Source organism: Cardiocondyla obscurior, linkage group LG03, assembly GCF_019399895.1.
Source record: "Cardiocondyla obscurior isolate alpha-2009 linkage group LG03, Cobs3.1, whole genome shotgun sequence".
Taxonomy (NCBI): domain Eukaryota; kingdom Metazoa; phylum Arthropoda; class Insecta; order Hymenoptera; family Formicidae; genus Cardiocondyla; species Cardiocondyla obscurior.
In genome coordinates, this window is record NC_091866.1 from 5,190,495 (window position 1) to 5,210,592 (window position 20,098).

General features: G+C 45.3%; 1 protein-coding gene across 1 annotated transcript in view; it reads right to left on the bottom strand.

The window, feature by feature from the left end:
• Positions 1-14,952, bottom strand: part of LOC139101319 (transcription factor hamlet) — a 65,921-nt gene extending 50,969 nt beyond the window's left edge. The window contains exon 1 of the mRNA XM_070654353.1: positions 14,426-14,952. Within this exon, the coding sequence (XP_070510454.1) occupies positions 14,426-14,462 (37 nt within the window). The 5' untranslated portion in view covers positions 14,463-14,952. The remainder of the gene's footprint in view (positions 1-14,425) is intronic.
• Between the last annotated feature and the right edge of the window lie 5,146 nt (positions 14,953-20,098).

Consider the following 20,098-nt stretch of genomic DNA (forward strand, 5'->3'; position numbering starts at 1 on the left):
CCGCGAGCTTCGAAGGACCAATAAATCAAGCTTGGAAGCACGAGCATCCGGTAACTCGCGCCATTGTCTCGACACACGCAACGATAGCTGCTCGTGTCGGGCCAATAATGCTCGTCCGACGACGAAATGATAGAACAACGATTGAAGGGAAATGAGTCGGTAATTTTGCAAGATCTTAAGTGGATCTTTATCGTCGTATTCGGCGAATAAAAACTTCCAATCACAAAGTAATACAAAATAAAAGAAAATAAAATTAATTTTATTATAATTATTATTAATATGTGAGGAAAAAAAAAAGGTATCCACGGGTTATATGATTTTTTCAGTTCCATATTTTTTCATAAAGGGACAATGGTAATAAAAATACGCAAAACTCAATCGTCTACCAATTTAAAATTGAATGTCCCCGATAAGTGTTGCTGAAATATCGCGATTGCCGTTTCCACCAAATCCTCCACTTAATACCTGATTACCGGCGGTTTATCTCGCATCTTACAAGCCGCGCACCGGAAGTTAGCCGTCGAGTAAACAATGCGCGCAAGAGGAGACAAGGGGTGCCGCTCGCGATCGCCGTGCAACGATCATAAGAATTACGCGATCGTGATCTGGACCGGGAGCCGCTCCCGGCGCTATCTACGATCGCCGCCGAAAGGAAGGACAGAGAGGCAAAGTACGGAGGGACAGAAAGAAACGCCCAACCGAGGTAGGGGGGAAGAGGGGTAGATATGTTCCGTTGCATCTGTCGTCACGCCCTTTACCGCGTGCACACGCATACGCGCGCGCTCGAAGTTACGCGTCGGCCGATCGAATGGAGACGTACGCTCGGCAGCCGGAATCGGGGGATGTTTTTCAGTTTGCCGTGGGGGGAGGGTACCCTCTAAATGTTTTATTACTTAATCATAACGCTGCGAGCGGGCGGGTGTAGGAAGCGGCTCTCTCTCGCCCGTGCGACGCGAAGGGGGTCGCAAAATAAGCCCGGGGCGCCGAGACGCGCACGACGGCGTCATTGTTCGGCGTCAATTATTCATATTTCCTCGGTGATGTCCGCGGTAAGATCGCAAATGCAAGGACGCGGTATTGAAAGAAGACTCCACGGAGTGGACTCCACGCTATTTTAAAGATGGTAATCTTCGAATCTTTATTTTCCGGATTGTCCCAATTTTTAACGCGAAGATATCGCGTTACGTATTTTAAAACGTATTACAAAGTATTTTATTAAATTCTATCTAGTAGAAATTATAGTAAGGATTTCTCGCAAAATTGAGACTTCCGTGGAAGTCAGGAAACAAACGCAAATATGTCGCGTTCGCCGGAACACACCGACGATCCGAATTAGTACGATAAAATGGGGATAGTTTGCGGCGCGGGCTCGGCCAGACAGAGACGAGACTTTCGCAACAAGGGTGAACGGAAAGGAGACGGGAGGCTCGAAAAATAGTGCGAGACTCCGGTGTGCATTGACGCGGGAACCGCCGTGACAAAAGGGCTGAGGCATCCCCGCTTATTGTCAGCCGTGCCGCGTGAAATTCTGCGAGTGTGTGAGCGCGTACGAACATTGGTGCGCGTCCGTATGCGGAAAGTACACTATATAACTACATTAGGGGTCGCAACCTTCCCTGCAGCACGCGCCAGCTGGCTCATTGTTAAATTACTGCACCGCCGATATCTGCTCGACAACGGCGTCGGACCATTCTAACTGATCGCGAATGCATATCTCAATTATTCCCGCGCGAACAAGTCTTATCTTTTTTTTTAAAATTATTCAGAACCTTTGCAATTACGATAGTTGATAAGAAACAAAAAAATATGGGACAAAACAAAAGTTCAGTATTAAATATTTTTTACGCAAGACAGATTCTTTAAAAATATTAGATATCTAAATAATTTTTTAAATAATATGTGACCGCAAAAATTAAAAAAGACCTAATTAATAAATATCAAATTTTACAATTTTAATTTATATTTTTTAAATAAAACTCGCCTATCAAGTATTGTATTATAATTATTCAGTATTTAATTCCTTCTTTTAATTATGATATTAGTAAAAAAAAAAAAAAGATATGTCAAAAGAATTGTACTAAAAGTATCTTCAGATTTTGTGAATAATTATTAACGATTTATCATTATAAATATTAAAATCGCGAAAGTATCTACGCCAATGGGAGGATCATCCTCTAATGTATTTACACGGGGAGACAGCAGTGGGACAGGGGTGTCGACTGGGTGAGATTTGTCACCCTGTGCACAGGACGATACATGTCGTACGCGTTACTACGTTTGTATCACCATTGTCATCCGAGCTCGAAGATTAAGCTAATTTCACACATGTCCGCCCGCTTCGCGCCATTCACGTACACGTTTCGACAGTGTCGCGTGACATAATATGAAACTATTACTCCGCGATGAAAGATCGGCGCGGAGGATGACGTACAAATAACGGCCACTGTCATTCTCTTCGAAAATCAACACGAGACCGAAATTGCATCCAGTAAAAATTTCTTTAATAATTTAATACTGAATTAAAAAAAAAAAAAAAAAAAAAAAAGGCGTATGTGACAAACGATGCGTCACTTTTCTGTTTCCGGAAACTGCTAACGACGCCGGGACAAAATCAGAGAAGAGCAGTCGGACAGTTGCATCCAGAAGATGCTAACATCTGTTCGAATGTAGCGGTCGATTAGTCGAGGCCCGACGACGGTGATCCCCTCGAAACGCGATCGTTCGGTCACGGAAGAACATCTCCCGCCCACATCCTCGGAGGTTTACGATTGCGTCAGAATCTGCATATGTCCTGGGAGGATCGCCGCATATGTCTCGCGTCCCTTAAACTTTTCCGACGCGCGTAGTTGACAATTCGAGCGAACATGATAGATAGAAACGTAACGAAGGAATAATTTAAATTCGACACGTGGCAAACTAATGAAAGTTGTTAGGGCCCAATTTCGAACGTTCTCTTTCATCCGCTGGCGCGAGAGAATTCCCGAGAAAGCGACGTAAAAATTCCGCGTGAAATACTTAATCGAAATAAAATCGCGAGGTGCAAGATATACGCGCAAGGCGTGTAATTCGGCGCTGGTCCCTCGGCTCACGGTGCCCGGTTCATCTACGCGTGACCCTTTCTGAATCCTCTCGAGGTTCTCGTACCGAGTTCCTGCGAGACTTCGCCGCGGAGAAGAAAGGAAGCGTCGGTGACGGTAAAAGTATTCCCGGGACCATCGCCGCGGCGGTCGTGTCCTGGCCTGGTGTCATTTGACACAGTCCTAAACCCGATTCGCGCCACCGGCCGATCCTTGCTCTTCTTCTTCTTCTGCTGCGTTCTCCTTCCCCGCCCTCCCCCTCGGCATTTTTGTTCTTTCTCGCCCTTTCGAACCGCGCGCAAGGTTTTGTCTCAGACCCGCTCCGTTCCCAAGCGCAGAACAAACGACATGAGAAGCAGCGTGTGCATGCACATCGGATGCGGCACACTAGAAACCGACACGCGCGTGCACGTGTGGAGAAACGCATAAATATTCGGGGCCGCCCGTGAGCGCGCGCGTTTCAGCGCGTGCGAAAGATACGTGGCGTTTTATTGCGCCGAAACACGGAATTTCAGAAAAGCTCTGGGAAAAGACTACGACGGAGTGTTAATTTTTTCGATGAATTAAATGTCGAAACGACTTCGCAAAATTAATAGAGCTTAAATAATTGTATCATATGTGTAATATATTAATACTTGTATTCATAAATAAATGCAATGCGTGCGATCTAAATAAATTGGAAGACGTTTGTGGTATGTTCGAGCTATCGCGTATGAGGAAAGCACGTTCGTGGCCTCACACACACGCAACACACACCGCGCGCGTTCGTGTGGCTACGAGAGACCAGCGATATTGCGATTCCCATAGCGCGATTCAATTCAGCGGCGTGAGCCGCGCGAATCTCCGTAAAGATAAGGAGGCTGCTATTGAGAAAAGAGGAGGACGGAATTAGAAAAAGAGGAACGCTTAGAAAAGACATTCGAGACCGCGTCCGGCGGAATCCGCTCGGAAGATAATAAACTACCTCCTTTGTATTAGTTACTTGATAATGCAACGGGATACTCTTTTCTTTTTTTTTTTTCTTCCCGCCCAGAAATAAACGATAAGTCTTTTTTTTTCTTAAGGATGGTCGGTTTTGAAGCGTGTGAACAGAACTGTATTATGAAACAAATAAATTGTTATATTGACAAAAATGTCTTGTTATTATTTAATCAATAATTTAATTTTAATTGCAAAGATTAGAAAAATTTCTCTTTTATTTGTATGTTCAAGTAAAAAATCAAGCGTTGATTATTTTCTCACGAAGACCATCGAGCACATATCGTAGGTTGTATTTTTTTATCAAAGCGGCGCAATCAGTGCCAGTGGCGTTCAAAATGCACGAGCTTTACGATCATGAAAGGTTAATACTCCCACTTTACAATTCACGATCGTGATTGATCAAGCTTTGCAGACATGATCCGCATAAGGCGGCTGGGTTCGTGTAAGAATCCACGAAGAGCCATTTGTTTTATGACTCGAGACAATTGAACGGCATTTAGTGGTCGACCAAGCGATAAACTGGATATCTTTACGGCCGCCATGCGGATTCTAATCCCTCCCCTTACCCGACTTGCATCTGTGCACGCTCGCGATTACGATTACGGTGCACACCTGCGAGGCGACCGTAAACTAAAAACCAAATCGGAAACTGATAATCTACCCCCGATGACAATTTTGCATATTTACCAACGACGCATTTCTTTCTTTTTTTTTTTTTTTTTTTAAATAATTCTGCGGTTTATAATTTCGATAAAGACGACAAATTTATTCTCGACGTATACTTTACCGACGTGAAATGAAGCTGTATCGCGACAGCATTTCGACCGATGACGTAAGAAAAAAAAAAAAAGTCAAGCGAATTCTAAACAGCACAGAGAATCAACGAAATCCGAAGAGACAGGCACACGTGGAGAGAGACGTTCGAAGGCCTGGCCTCCGAACTTCGTTCCCGATTTGCCACGCGTATTGATTTCCGTTCGGTTGTCGCGCAAAGACATGACAGGTAGGAATAATAGTTGCGAGAGTATGTAAACGTTTCGCAGGAGTCATCCAGTGTGACTGGTGCATTATTGTAATATGCGCGAAAGGCGGAAGGGTAATTTCACACGTCTGCCACTGTCATCGGGGTACAATCACTCCGGAGCGATGTAAAGCCTCAACAGAGGCGGATTATATAAAACGCATGTAGACAAAGGCGCGAAGTGGATCGATAAATTTCTCCCGACGCCGTCTTTCAAGTGAGGAAAAACATTTTTCCGTTTACGTAAACAGATATTTTGCGAGGGCACGCACGTGCGATTATATAATTACGGTTGCGCAACCGCGCGATTGTGTCGCGAGTGCGAATAAAATGCTGAATCGATGGTTCCGCCACAATGCAGATACGTACAGTGAAAATCGAGGAACGGCACTCGAAATCGAATTCCACGGCGCGTATCCCTAACGCAGAAGAGCGTTACCCTCGCGCGCGGAGCTCCGCGAGGATAAAATAGACGCAACAGCGGTGTACGTGCCTCGAAACAGCAACAGCATTTCTCGTGGCCACGTGTTTGTCCATTTCTTTGTCATTCTAAACCGTTTTAAATATTATATGATGCGTGGAGTCCCGCACCATCGGGATGTCGAAGACAAAATATTCGAACGTCGTGAAATCCTAAGTCTTTGCTGTTATTAATAATAAATAATTTTTTAAATGTGCCACCTATTTATTATGTTACTCAACACTACGTTTAAATAATCTTTCGACATTAATACTAATTTTGAATTAATATTTAAATGGACTCAATTACGTGTCGTCGATAAAAATATGAAAATATAATGTTAAATTCTAAAATCACAATGCGTTGCTTGTAATATTAATTTGTAAAGAGATAATTATTTTATAAGTATTTATTATTAGACGCTACGGAGGAAGAGGTCTGTGACCTCGATAGTTCTCAGCGTCCACTTCTTCCCGTAAAATCTTGTGAGCGAGTGAAGTTAGTACTCGAGATAGTACAAGTACAAGTTGAACATTAAATCAAAAGTGCTCTTAGAATCCGACGTATTCCTTGTAGACTACTAAAGTGTCATAATGAGAAAGAAAAAAATTCCTAGCCATCGACATGGTAAATCTGTTAATCTATTAAGTCGAAAATTAATTGTCTAATTTTTTTTCTTAATTTTATTTGTGCATTATATTAGTGAAAGAGCTTGTAACGCTTTTTGCGTCCGTGTTTAGGTCTCAAAAACTGTAAAAGCGATACGTCGGACGTCACGATACCTAAACAACTGCCACATACCGCTGCCGGACTGATCGTAAAATCACGTCACTCGATAAATCTTTCAAACTTGTCTAAACGATCTGCATACGATATCCCACGCCAATGATTTCTTTCTAAACCGAAAAAAAAAAAAAAAAAAACGATTGAAATTCGAGACCTTATCGCGACAATGCTCGCACGAACATCACTTCCTAGACACATCGTTAAATCAGAAGAGATACTGACAAGAAAGCGTCTTATCAGGAAAAATGTTTAAATTAGACGATTAAAGTCCTGAAGTAAAATTTTTAAGTTTTTCGAATAGCTTGCAATATTGTCAACAAAAATTTTATGATAGACGAGAAACATCGCATACATAAAAAAAAAACCCGGATATGCAAATGACCGCGACTTTTGTTCAACCGATGTTAATTCGGGCGTGCTACGTGATTTAGCAAATGAATAACAATCACGGATTAAAAGAAAGGGCTTCGCGGTGAGCTGCTTTCCAATAAGCGGCATTGCGCTGCGATTCTCTCAAGACGGCGCGTAAATTACAACCCCCGTGCCCACGCAATGCAGGCGCAGCGCGGACCCGACAATGTGGCAAAGCGCTAATGCGATAGACGTGCTGGAAGAGGGAGGGAAGCGGGTGCATGCGGCTGGATTGCATGAAGCGCGCGCGAAAACTTTTCCTCCTTCTTCGACGTTGTCGCAACGTCGTCGACGAGAAGTGACGGCGCAGGGCGAGAGAGTAAGTTCGCCGAAGGCGCAGGGCCGCGAGAGAAGAAAAAGGAAAGACCGAGAAAGAAGGGAAAAAAAAAAAAAGGGAGAAAATCTGTAGAGCTAATTCGCGTGCGAGATAACACGCTGGCCGAGCGCGGTGGTGTGCGCTATCGTTGAAATGGTCTCCGTCGAGTCACGGAGGGAGCCGGTCAGGGCAGGGAAAGGCCACTGTCGACTTATGCCAGAGGGTGGTAAGATGATCTTATCGTGCCCTCTCTCTTTCCTTTCCACCTTCTTCTGTAAGTCCACCTTCGCTCCTTTCGCCGCGTCCTCCCTCCCCCCTCTCTCTCCTTCTCTCTTCACTCTCGCCCCCGCTTTTTCCCGCCCTTGCGGTAACTACCTTTACGCCCTCTCACCCCTGATGACAATATCGCGTGGCCACTGAGATAACCGCTCATGTCATTCCTACATCGACTACCTACTTCTTGGTCCCGGCCACCACGGCGGCCGCCACGGCACGAGCGGCACCCACCCTCTCCTCCCACCCGCAGGGACACTTTTATGTTGCACGAGAGCTGAGTACACGCTCGCGGGCCGATTGTCATCGGGAAAATCTTACGCGCGTCTCGGGCCACCGTCGCCGATCGATGGAGGCACGGAGACCGAGCTTATTAAATTACGCGACACAACGGCCGGCCGATTTTACAGTCGCCGGATACGCTCTACCTTCCCGCGCGAAGTCGCGAGCATGAATTCGTTTAAAAATGTTACGACGGAGTGGCGGATCGATTGACACATAGCATGCATCGTTTGAATTATACGCGAAGGGTTGATCGGCGCGTTCACGTGTGCACGTGTCGTGCATTTTTTAAAATTTTTTTCAATTAATCGATCGAAGGGTGGACTCAATCTCCGGAATTTTGGCCCAGTTGTTCCGCGAGATCACCAGAACGACTGGCCGCAGGCGACGTTGACGGACGAATTGAGCGCCGACGGTCGTGGTGGAATGACGTCGCGGGAAATGAGACTCGCAAAGCAACCCTGGACACGCGAGCCACTCCGAAGGGTGCTCGAGTCTCCCTTTTAACCCGACGACACGGGGAAGCTCGGTACGTGTACCGAGCTTCCCCGCATGTTCGCCCATCTACTCCCGTTTCGCCAAGTACTTTTATCGCGCGATCTAATGTCAATCCGTCGATAGAACGTATACAAATTCGCAAATGCACGGATGTGCATCAACCAACAAATAAAGCATCGATATTTTTCGCTCGACATAAAAAAAAAAGTAACATAAAACGCATTCGTCTCGCAGGAATCATTACGATTTTTAATATGACGCTTAATATCAGCATAATCAATTTAATATCGCACTTAATAATTTTAAAGGGACTCGAGATAGAGATGCGTTCGGGCCGCGCGAGACAAAACGACGAGGATCGCCTTTAACGATCGGGCGGTTCATGCGCGGACACGCGCGGCTCATCCGCCACGGTTTCGTGCGGCTCTTTCTTCTTTCCGTTGTCCTTCGACCGAAGACTCGTTTCCTCGCGGCACTCAACGCGGTGCCCTGCCGCGCGACCGGCTTACCGGGAACACCGGGTGAGATAAAGGGGGATTCCGAGATTTAATAACCTCGTCAACAATAATGCACGCTGACACGACGCGTTATGCGCATCCATTACCGCGACACGACCGAAGCATGCCATCAGTCTCGCCGATGCTAATTCTACAGTAATTATCGACGTCATTATCGCCGCGGAAGCTGAGCGCAGCCAGCACCACTGCCGCGTGGATTCGAGTGGTGCTTTACGAGTCGCAAGCCCGACGGACCGACGTCGGTTCGTTCGATAAAAAGAGTCTCAAATTTATTTCATATTTTGTACTTTCCTTCGTCTCTTAAATCGCACGAAAATATTATGGACTTTAGTTCGAAATAATATTATTTAAGTTTCTTATTATGCCACTCTCATTCGTGAGAGATATTTTATTTTAAAATATTATAAGGCATCTTTAATGTACCTTCAAATTTAGGAATGGTCAACGTATGTGGACGTATAGAAATTAATTATTTTTATTTTTCTGGTTATTTATGTCGTCAGCGAGATGGAAGCGCTTACTGCTTTGCCTTTCGAGCAATTTCACGTCTCAGTGGTACGAGGAGCAACATGTATTCAGGGGTTACGAAAGATCTATCGTTTCATATGTATAAAGTGTGCATTTATATCTAATAAATATCTAAAAAATTAAAAATCTCTATTTAAAATTAATATTTACGTGTGCTGCAATATTTAAATCTGCCAACTGACAAACAAAAATTCTAGCCTAGTTCACGCAACTTTATGTAAAAAAAATTATGACTCGATTCACGTTTCTCGTGCACACATATTGTTTTTTTTTTTTCCATAAATGATCACGTTTACTGTGAAACGAAACGAGACGAGCCGCGATTAACAGAGTTTATAAGGTGAATTGCAAAAGAGCACGTATTTATCAAACAATCGGTTGTTGCAGAAGAAAAAGATGCAGGACGAATGTATAATTAGATGATTAATTGTTTAATTGCAAACTCGCGAGCAACAATGGCGTTTTATCACCGGTGCGTGCCCCCAATAACAACGCTCGTTATGTTGTCGGATTAATACTGCTTGGAGATATCGCAATTCAAATCTAAGCAAATGCGGCTGTTTAAAGTGCAAAGGAATACTGATCAAACTAGCGTACATATGTGTAACCGCAAAAAAAAAAAATAAAAAATAATAATTGCCGTATATATTATTAATCTAAATAAATTTAAACTTGAATTAGAAGTAAAATTTAAGTAAGTTTAAATTAATATATTTTGTTAAATGTAATAAATTCTAAAAAAGAAAAAAGACAAAATATGACCAGTATTCAATACAAGATTTCATACATTTTTATTTTCTAAGTAAACAGCATTGCTATTTTAATTCGAAGCCTTTCCGGGTGAAATCTTACATTTATTATACGCATATACGTGTTCCTATAAAATTCATTGCTAAATTAGATCGCGTAGCAGCGGAGCGCTTTGAAAACTACCCCGTCGCACAATCGATTATCGACGTCGGTGTTGAAAACCGTTTGCGCTACGTATAGAGAATCTGGCCGTCTCCGTCCGCGCGTATTTGTCCGTCATGCCTGATTGGCTGCATTTGTTTCCAGCCGGACTGATTGCATTCCCTGCCGGAAATGGTAAACAAATGACAGACGTGGGCAAAACGAACGTTAATTGGTGACGCCAAACGCGCGGAAAGAAAAGCACTGACGTAAACTCGCGAAAATATTGACGAGCCGCTTGAGGAACGCGAAAAGACTTGGAAAAAAAAAAGAGAGAGAAAAAAAAAATGGAAAATTCGCGGAGTAAAAACGATTGTTCCAAGTTTCTGTTATCGGATTCCGCGCAGCCACGCGCGCTTTTTCGAGGAAGCGCTAACTTGTATTGGAAATTCCAGCTTACGACGCCCGCATCGATCACGTTCGACTCGCCAATGAATGTTTAAGCTACTCTTTCAGGAGTGACGTCACGCTGAATTAGAGTTTGATATCGATACCATCGCGCAATTTGACGAACGCTCACCGATGGTTTACGTTTACAGAATCAGTTTTATCTGCGCCCGTCATTTAATTCCTGCACGGAGGCACGAAGATCGCCTACGATCCGTATCGTTGACATTGAATACGAAGGAAGAAAAGATAATCCTGCCGTTTCATCGTAGCATTATTGTTCATTCGATTGTCATATAATATTAATTTTTAATGAAATTGTAATATCAGTATATTATAAAATAGAAAAATGTTTTGTCAATTTTTTTTACGCGTAAATTAAATATATATTTCTTTTTTAAGGATATTATTCACAATTTATTTCCCCGCCACATTCAATATTGCCATTTTATTGAATACATTTCTGTACGAGAGCGTTTCGTTCGAGGAACCCTTTCTCCAGATAATAAAAAAGAAAGAAAAAAAAAAACCGTTTCGCGTTTTGGGAACGCGGGGAGTCTTGTTCGAGAAAGACATGCGCTCTTAATTATTAATCTGTCTGAGGCTGCGGAGGCAAACCGGAGGGGGACACCGATGAGAAGAAGAAGAGGTTGGATATCCACGGTAGCGGTCGGAGTCTCCCGCGGAACGAGAATGGACTGACCTACCTTAGGATCATCCGATCTATTCATGCCTCTCATTCAGTCGTGCTCTCTCTCAGGATGCGAGACAAAAGCGGCAATGAAACAGAACTCCCACCCTCCTTTCCCCCCCCCTGCTCCTCCCACGTGTACTCCGCGCGCTGCGTTTTTTCGGTTTTGTCTCCTCTCGGATACGACTTCCGGTGCCGCAGTTAGATGCGACTCTCAATGGGATGATGCGTCTTTCAAAGCCGCGGTAGGTAGACGAATTCCGCGATTATGCCTGCGGTCTGAAGAGCGAGACGGCTCTCTTCTTTCCGCTTCCTATCAGTTTCATGGATTTCCCGTTTGTCTCGCGAGCACAATGCACCGCGCAGCAGAAAGACAGAGAGGAAGTGAAGTGAAGGCGGCCGAATGGATATATACCGTCGTTAATCTACGCGAGATAAATCTCGATATTTGCGCGTTCTCTCTCGATAATTGTTGCTGAATAAGAAATAAAAGCCTAGCGGTCGATTCGATGATTGGGTCATTGTTTCGCCGACTTGCGAGAGTCAAGCGTTAACGGATTTTAGGCCTCACGGATTATGGGATCCATTGAGCGCGCGTACCTTTACAGTCGAGCCGTGGGAAGGGAGTGCATTATAAGGTGAACGCCATAGACTGCCACGCGTACAGCTAACTGCCGAAATTCACGGTGTGTTCTCGCGGTAGTTTTTAATAAAATATTACAAATATTTAACCGTAATTCTATGTTAAATAAAACAAACGTTTTTTTTTTTTTTCTCTTAAATCAGTATTAAAAATAAAACAAATAAAAATGTATATAAATCTTGATAATTAAAAAGTAAACACGTTGCGTTTTACGTTTGCGCGTAATAATTAATTGCAACGCTCGATTTATTGAAAAAGTGCGACGCGTGCCTATTCTCTTGGCCGCTCTAAGAGAGCCAGGGGCCAGGTTAATAATAAATTCCGCTCAGCAACATGCCAGAAATAAATGCAAGTCAACGGTGCACGCCGGAGGGAGCGGATTCGATGTTTCCGTCTTTATGCGCAATACTGTCATTGTCCTTCCGCCGGACCGCGGGGGAAAACAACCGGTGGATCTCGTTATAAACATTGGTTGAAAATTTATTCCAGCCGTGCCATTCACGCCGCAACAATAAATTAATGTCGGCCCGGTCGCGCGGGCGAATCTTTTATAGACCGCGCGATCCTGCATTGTTAACGGCGCACAATGAGAGATCGATTCGCATTTTTGTCGGACAAGCACGGCGATCCAATATTTACCTTCTTCCCAAAAATTTCATTTTTCCCGATGAGGTAATAACGGGCGATTTAATTCGAATTTCAGAATTGATAGAGCGCCGGCGAATTAATATGAACGCCGCGCGATGGACCGTGATGAACGATGAATGGTATTAAAGTATTAAAAAGTTCCATCGTCATTCGCGACCGCAGCGTTTTTTTTTCTTGCGGGTTAAACAAAAATAAAAAAAAATAAAAAAAAAGTCCGCGACGGAAAACGAAGAGATCGCGGTGTGGTTTGCCGAGGGGGCGGGACTTCCGTTGGCGAGCGGAATGGCGCGAGAGGACGAGCAGAGACAAGACAGGAAAAGAAGGAATGATATCGACGTCGAGCTGGTGCGCCCGCGCGAGAACCGCCTCCTCCTCTTCCACGATGTCGTCGTCGACGTTGTGTCACCGTGGGCGACATCAGGGACAACGACTACGCTTCGTCTTTCGCCACGCCGTTATCGGAAATGTACATCGCGGTCAATTTCACGAGTGACCAATCCGCTGGTCCCCCGATCTCTCGCTCGATTATTACCTACACCGGGGGATAAAACGATGCGAGCGACAACGAGCTGTTATCGAAATTTTATTATCTCGGGTCGTTTCTGAAGAGAGCTACTGCCCGGCGGTTTGACGCGGAGAATATCGCGCAGCTTCCGGCTGAAAATCTCGCCGAGTCGGTTTAGTCAAGATCGGTTTATTCGTTAATAAAACTGATGATTTGCAAGATTCGTTTTCTAACGCAACTAAAAACAGCAAACTGAAAGAGGAACAGTGCACGATTGCACAGAAGTCATTGACGACTTCTGTGGTATACGTTTAAAGGGATTAGAAAAATAATTGCAATTGTTGGCGTAAAAAAATTAAAAGCCCACCCATATGGTTCGTCATGCGATAGGTATGTCAAAAATAAAATCTGTCGAACGGTCGCAGGTAATACCGCGAGGTCCCGCCTTGGCCAGGACACAAGCTCGTTTTGCAACGGCGGAGTCTCGAAAATGAGTTTTATATAGTACTCGTGGCATGGTATGCTTTTATTGCCTCGTTAAATAAGTTCCGCGGAAAGACTCGTAATGTCTTCCGTTCTCGTATAGCAGTTTCCAGGAGCGCGATGGAATCGAGTTTCATTTCTGATTCCTGTTATCGATCACGAAGATTCGCAGGCAATTGCATCGAATTACTGATAAAAATTGATAAACAAAGCTGACTCGCCTCCCTTTAAATCCATTCTAATTTTATTCACCTCGTCCCCGGCTTCTCCGAAACGGATTTATAATTACTGATCTATAACTTGTGAATGAGTTAATTTTAAAAGACTTAATAGTTTTAAATAATTGCAAACGTGCCGTAAGAAAACGATAAAAAAAAGTGCGAAATTTATTTAAATCATAATAATAAAATATGCAAATGTTAAGAAAAAAAATAAAAATAACGTTATTTAAAAAAAAAAAAATGTTTCTAGAATCATTATTTATCCGTAATGAGAAAACGTGTCATACACCGTTTGCGGCGCATAAAGTTCATATGAATAAATTAAAAAATCGTGACATATTTCTTGAACGCACTCTAAATGCTCTTATTCGTCAAGTAATTTAAACAGTAATTATAATCTCCTCGCATGTATTTTTCCGTCAATATTTTCTATACGTATTTAAAATTATAAAGCATTGCATAAAAGTGTGCTATGTATACTGATAAATTATTTTTTAAACGCACCAAGTGATCAAAGAAAAAATATTAACATTAAGTTATTTATGTTTTGCGCTTCTGTCTGTTCTGATTCTTCAGAATTAAGTGTCTATTTTATTTAAAACATTAATGATTCGCCGTGAAAGCGAATAACTGCGACGATTTAAGGGTATCAGATTTTTAAATATAAAATTTTACGTAAAATAATATTGTCAAACATGTTAAGAATTCTTATCGTTAACGGTAACGAGTGGCAATTGGTACTCACCCTGTGCCAATCTCCTTGCCACCGGCTTGGATCTCATCGCTACACGACGGGTGGCGAACTCGAAAACAAAGCACTAACTGCGAGAATTTCGCTGACAGTCTTCCGAGCCATGCGAGTTTATGCACCGATTAATTATCCTGTCGATCAGTCCACGCTAACCACCCCCTCCCTAACCTTCAAGTGTCAGTCGGTCGTGTCGCGGAATCGCGGAGACGCTTCACTCGCGGCCGATCGCGATCGAGAGGGTGCTCGCTCGGGCACGCACCGAACGCATGCCGGACGACGGTGGTGCTCGGAGAGGGTGGCTTCCGGTACGGAACCGCGACCGGTCCTCTTCCTCCGTTTCCTCCGCTTACCCGACGACGGCGGCGAGAGGTCGGTCCCGTCCGTCCAGCTGGGATCCTGAAGCACGTCGGATCTGTCCTCCGACAAGCGCAGAGGAAGCTTCGCCTGTCCTTCGCGTCTTCTCCTTCTCCGCCACCTTGTCCTCCACCCTCGTGACGCTCTCCCTCTCTCCGTAACCGAACTCCCCCGCGAGGTCTCTTCTACCGCTCTGCCTCCCTCCCGCGCCCCTCCCCCCCTCGGCCGCCGTTTGCCCGTTCTCCTCTCCTTACACCACCCTCGTCGTTACACCGCCTGGCTCTTCCGCCCTCTTCTGCCTCCTCTTCATGTCGCTACCGGTACCACTACCACCGTCCGCGACACTACCACCGCCGCGACGGCGTCGACGACGCCTCCTCCTCCACCGTTTCCTGGCCTTCCCCACCTGCAGAGTCGACCTGGTGGCTTCCCCACCACCTCGGCGACCCGGCTCCGCTGTCCACCAATGATCAGCGGCTGTCTCTCCTCCGCGGTGCGAATCGTGCACACGGCAGCTTTCGCGACTTCTCGCCTCTTTGCTCCTGAGCTTCTGTCCTACCTGCCTCTCTCTCGGCCGCTGCACTCGCCGTCGGAGGAGGAAGACGTCGGCGGCCGCTTCACCGCGAGTCTCGTCGATAACGAGACGTATCGCGCTTTCGATCGATACCTCACGCGGAAACTCCGTCTCCGCGAGCCGTTTCATTCATGTCCACCGTACGATTGTAATTGTCATGGATTTTAGGCCGGTTCCGCAAGTTCCTAGCGTCAATGAAACTTAAACGCGCCGCTCGGAATCAATATCGACGTAGTACGCAGCCACCTCAAGGTGCGTTCGAACCGTGAAACGCCGGTAGGTCTAATTAATATCCAAACGAACGATCGTTCCTATTTCTATTCCTCGACGCACGGGAAGAGAATTCGTTCGGGTCCGGTCCGGTCAGCAGATTCGCAGATATTATCGCGTGACGACGAAGTCCGTCACTTCGTTTTAAACGCTCGGTGTAGATTCGATTTTACGAAAGTCCACGCTGCTCGATAACGAATCGCGTATCGTATCGCTCGATTTCACAGTGGATCGCGGTGTCCGATTTCGTTGCATCTCCTCTTACGTCTGCTCGCACGCAGCATCCGTTTCAGAACAGGTGTTCGCAAGCTGCCCTCGCATTCGCTGACGCGGCTGATTACTGATCGCCTTCGTGTCCAGCCGCTATCGCTCGCGATTGCTGACGTGTAGTCTGTACCGCTTCGATATGGAATATTCACCACGTGCACAGATCATAAACATTCTTGTCCGATAAAGGGCTATCGCGCGAGCATTCGTGTCTCACGTCCGAGAAGTTCTCCCGGCAATTCGGCAGCGCGGAACAATCCTCTTCGCGGAAATTATTATCACGCAGCACTCAACGTTCGCGGAATTATTTCATTTTCCCCTCCGCCGGTCTGTTTTTTTGCGAAATTTGCATAAAATAATTTTAATAACCGCCCGCTAATAATTCACGATTTCCTCCTGCTATTTGCAATACAAATGAAAGCCGTTTGTGTTTTACTTACGTATTGATCTCGGCGGCACGAGTTTCTATTGATTCTTTTTGGTAAACATTTTAAAAATTCAGCGGTTTGCGCGCGAAAATCGGTAAGCAAAGATCGCATGCATAATGCAGAAATTTGCGGCGGTGTAATAATGCATTTTTAAACTAAACATTAATTAACATCGTATTTTAAATAATAATTGTTGTCTTTTTTGAGCAAGCACGCGTTTACGGTAGCGGAAAATTTTAACGAGATAAAGCATCAGTCCTACACACCTTTCAACACTTTTTTAATATCATAATTCGGACTCGACCTAACAATAAGACTGGAGATAGCGACAATCAAACGAGGGGGAAAAAAAATGTCCTGTACGTGACTGTTTATATACTATTACTCGAGGGTCAGTTTCTGGCTAATTTACACGTGGGTGTACCTCGAAGACAGCCACGCTGTCGGCGAACACGTGGCAGCGGCCGGTATCGACTGACATCCCGGTCGATACCCAAAACGTTATGCATTTACTGTTTATATGCGGCGCGTACGCAACACTGATTCTCGGCACGGCACACCGTTTTCTCGAGAGCGATCCTCGTCGAATCTGTCATCGATTACGAATCGTGCGCCAGTCCTCGCTCGCCAAGTAACCGTTTCGCGTGCTCGAAAAACCGGACGTTTAAACAAAGATTTGGATAACCATCCGGATGGTACTGCGTCGCGGTGACGTTGAACCCCGACGAACAACTCGCTTCGCGTCAGCACTTCGACTTTGCATTTCTGGGTGCGTTTGCTCGACTAAGCGTTCCCTCCTTTCCGTCTTCGTCGCACCTGAACGCGACCTCCGACCCCACGAACGCCGGTTGTTCGGCGCGCGAAACGCGCCCGCGCACCCTTCCGGGCGCAGCTCCGCCCTGCTCCTTCGTCCTTTTCGACCCAGGATCGGCCGCTTCTCATCCGGCCTTTTTTTTATTTCTATTCGCTTTCTCTTGCTCGATCCCGCTGAGCCCACGGGTTTAGACGTACGCTCGAGGAATGCAATTCGCCCCGTTAAAGAGGGTGAATATATCGTTTAGAGAAGTCACGGTTGTTTCCAAGGTTTAAGATCGCGGAGAAATTTATTTTAATTTTGTGGGACTTTCTTACATTTTTATAGTTTAAAAAAAATTTTTTTATAAAGAATATTATCTGTATTATATGCAGTATTCTCTATGATAAAATATAAAAATCATACAAACTCCGTAGAGTTTTGATAAAATATTATAACCCTCCCCGAAATGCTCCAATTTACAAACGCCGTGCAGCGAAAATGGCGGCGAATTTCACCGAAAGAAACGAGAATAACCCGAAATGCGCCGCTACATCGTTTCCCGTTATAATTATGCGCGTGTGAGCGCCGTACGAGCTTCTCGAATCGTAAGGACTCGTTATTTTAACGAGAACTGGCCGCGACTCGCGGCTTATTGTCGACAGCTTTGCCCGCACGGTTCTTGGCCGCCGCGAGAGAACCGCGGCGCGCGCCCGGGTGCAGAAATATCGCGAGGCGTCGGTTTATTTTCATCCTGTAAAATCATAAAAGACCGCCGCCGGCGCGTTACCGCGCGTATCTCGCGACCGCGGAAACGACGAATGCGTGCAGCCTCCAACCGAGTGTTACGGTTTATCGCCGCGACTCGTTGCCGCCAGATCAAAGGACCCAATCGCGCGGTTTGTTCGCGGCCGAACTACATTTTCGCGCGGGATTCCACACGGGGGGAAAAAATGATAAACATCCGAGATTCGAGCGCGAGGTGCACCGCGAATCCGGTAGTTCTCTGCCGGTACGAGTTCGATCTAAATTCCAGCTAAATTCGCGCGAACGAACGGCGGTGGCCGATGCCTTTGCCGCGACAGTGAACGCTTGCGCAAGGAGACGCGCGTATCGGACTCGAAACGGTCAGCCGCTCGTTACGCGCGAGCGTTTCATCCAGAATCGGCAGCGAGACAAATGATATTTATTACGCACGCTCGGACTCGCATTTTAGATCCTTGATCGGTGATTCGCGACGGATTAATCGAGGCCACCCGTTTCGAACGACGCTCGGCTCGTTGTTCCATCGCGATTCATTTGCCGAGTCATAAATTTCCGCGTCTCTCGAACTGAAACTTGTTATAAGCGTATGTTCAACTTGTACGAAAATTAATTAAGCGCTTAACTATAATGAGGACATTAATAATTGCGTTACGAGTAACTCGCGGGCTAAAGGTCTCGGAGGTTGAGTAAGTCGCGACCGAATTATTTTACACTTCGAAGTTCTCAACCGGGATCCCATTATTGTTCGCTAAGTCTCTACTTTTTTTTTCACTTTCGCCGCGAATCGTCTGCTCTCCCTCGGCGCAAAACCATCGGAGACCATTTCGACCGACGCGCTCTTCCTTCTGCATCATTTTTCTCCTCACCTCATAAACCGCCCTCTTTTCCTCGCGGCCGCGTCGCCTCTTTTCTCCGCGAGACACTCTTTGTTTCCCGCTGCACGTGCTTCACCCGCGTTCGTGCATGGGTAAAAAAAAAAAAAAATACGAGACCGAACGAAAGGGAGAGAAAGAGAGAGAGAAAGAGAGAGAGAAAGAGAGACGAAGAACGGCAAGAAAGCCGGGGGGACTGCGCGAAGAGAAAAGCGTAAAAAAAGAGCGAGAGTGAAACGGCGGAGGGTGGACCAGATGGGAGGAGGATACGTGTGACTTCATAAGGCATCCATATTCAAATGGATATAGTGTTACGTGTGCGTGCTGGTTGCGTTATGCGTCCGAGAGGCAGGTGTTGGTGAGGGTCAGCTCGCGCGATCGCGGCCGAGTGTGCATATCTGCTAAGCCGCGGCGAGAACGCGCGCGTTCTACGCGCGAATTGAATGCGTCAGTGGCGTAGGATCGAAAGTAGATCTCAATAACTAACAGTCATCGTATGCGGAAAACGACGAAATTACAAATTGCACGTTTAGTGGTCGATCCAACCACGGAAAGAGATAAACTCTTTTGGAGTCGACGGTAATTTTATATTATGTTTAAATGATAAATTAATATGATTGAGTTCATTATTTAAATTATAATTGAGTTTAAAAGTACCTATATTTCTTCCCACCCAATGTGAACGAACGACAGAGAGGTAATAAATCTTTGTCTGCAGATCGCTAACTGTTAACGCAGCGATACGATAGTAATAAATATTTTACGTGTCATTTACACAAGGCATTATTTTATACGGAAGTGGGTAAATAAATCGGCGATCGCGAAAAACAAGCGATTTTACTGAACGTAGATGTCTTTGATGTGTAACGGAGGGGGGAGGTGATTTCGCGAGGGCAAACGTTGCAGAAACATTACGTATTTTGATCTAGCGTATTCGTGTCGGCACGGAGAAAGCACGAGTTTCTTAAGATCGAAGATTTCTCGGAACGTAACATGCGGCCCTGCCACGCTGTGTACTCAGTATATTCAATTAATCTCCTTCCTGACGAGCTCTCCGAGCTTGGACTTTACGACCTTCATGCCGAAGAAAGGACTCGGAGAGTGCACCGCGATCCGAGCACGACTCCGTGTCACGTTTAACGCAAAAGACAGTCGCAAGAATATATTTCTATTTTTAAAAAGCCATGCAAATAACGCTGACTCTATAAAAAAATATTACTGACTTACCAATTTGATGCGCAGCGGTGGAGTTCAGCAGTGCAGTTGTGACGAAACTGTAACATACAAATAAAACATAAATTATAGAAACGTTCAGAAGATCAATTATTTAAAATTAAAAAAAAA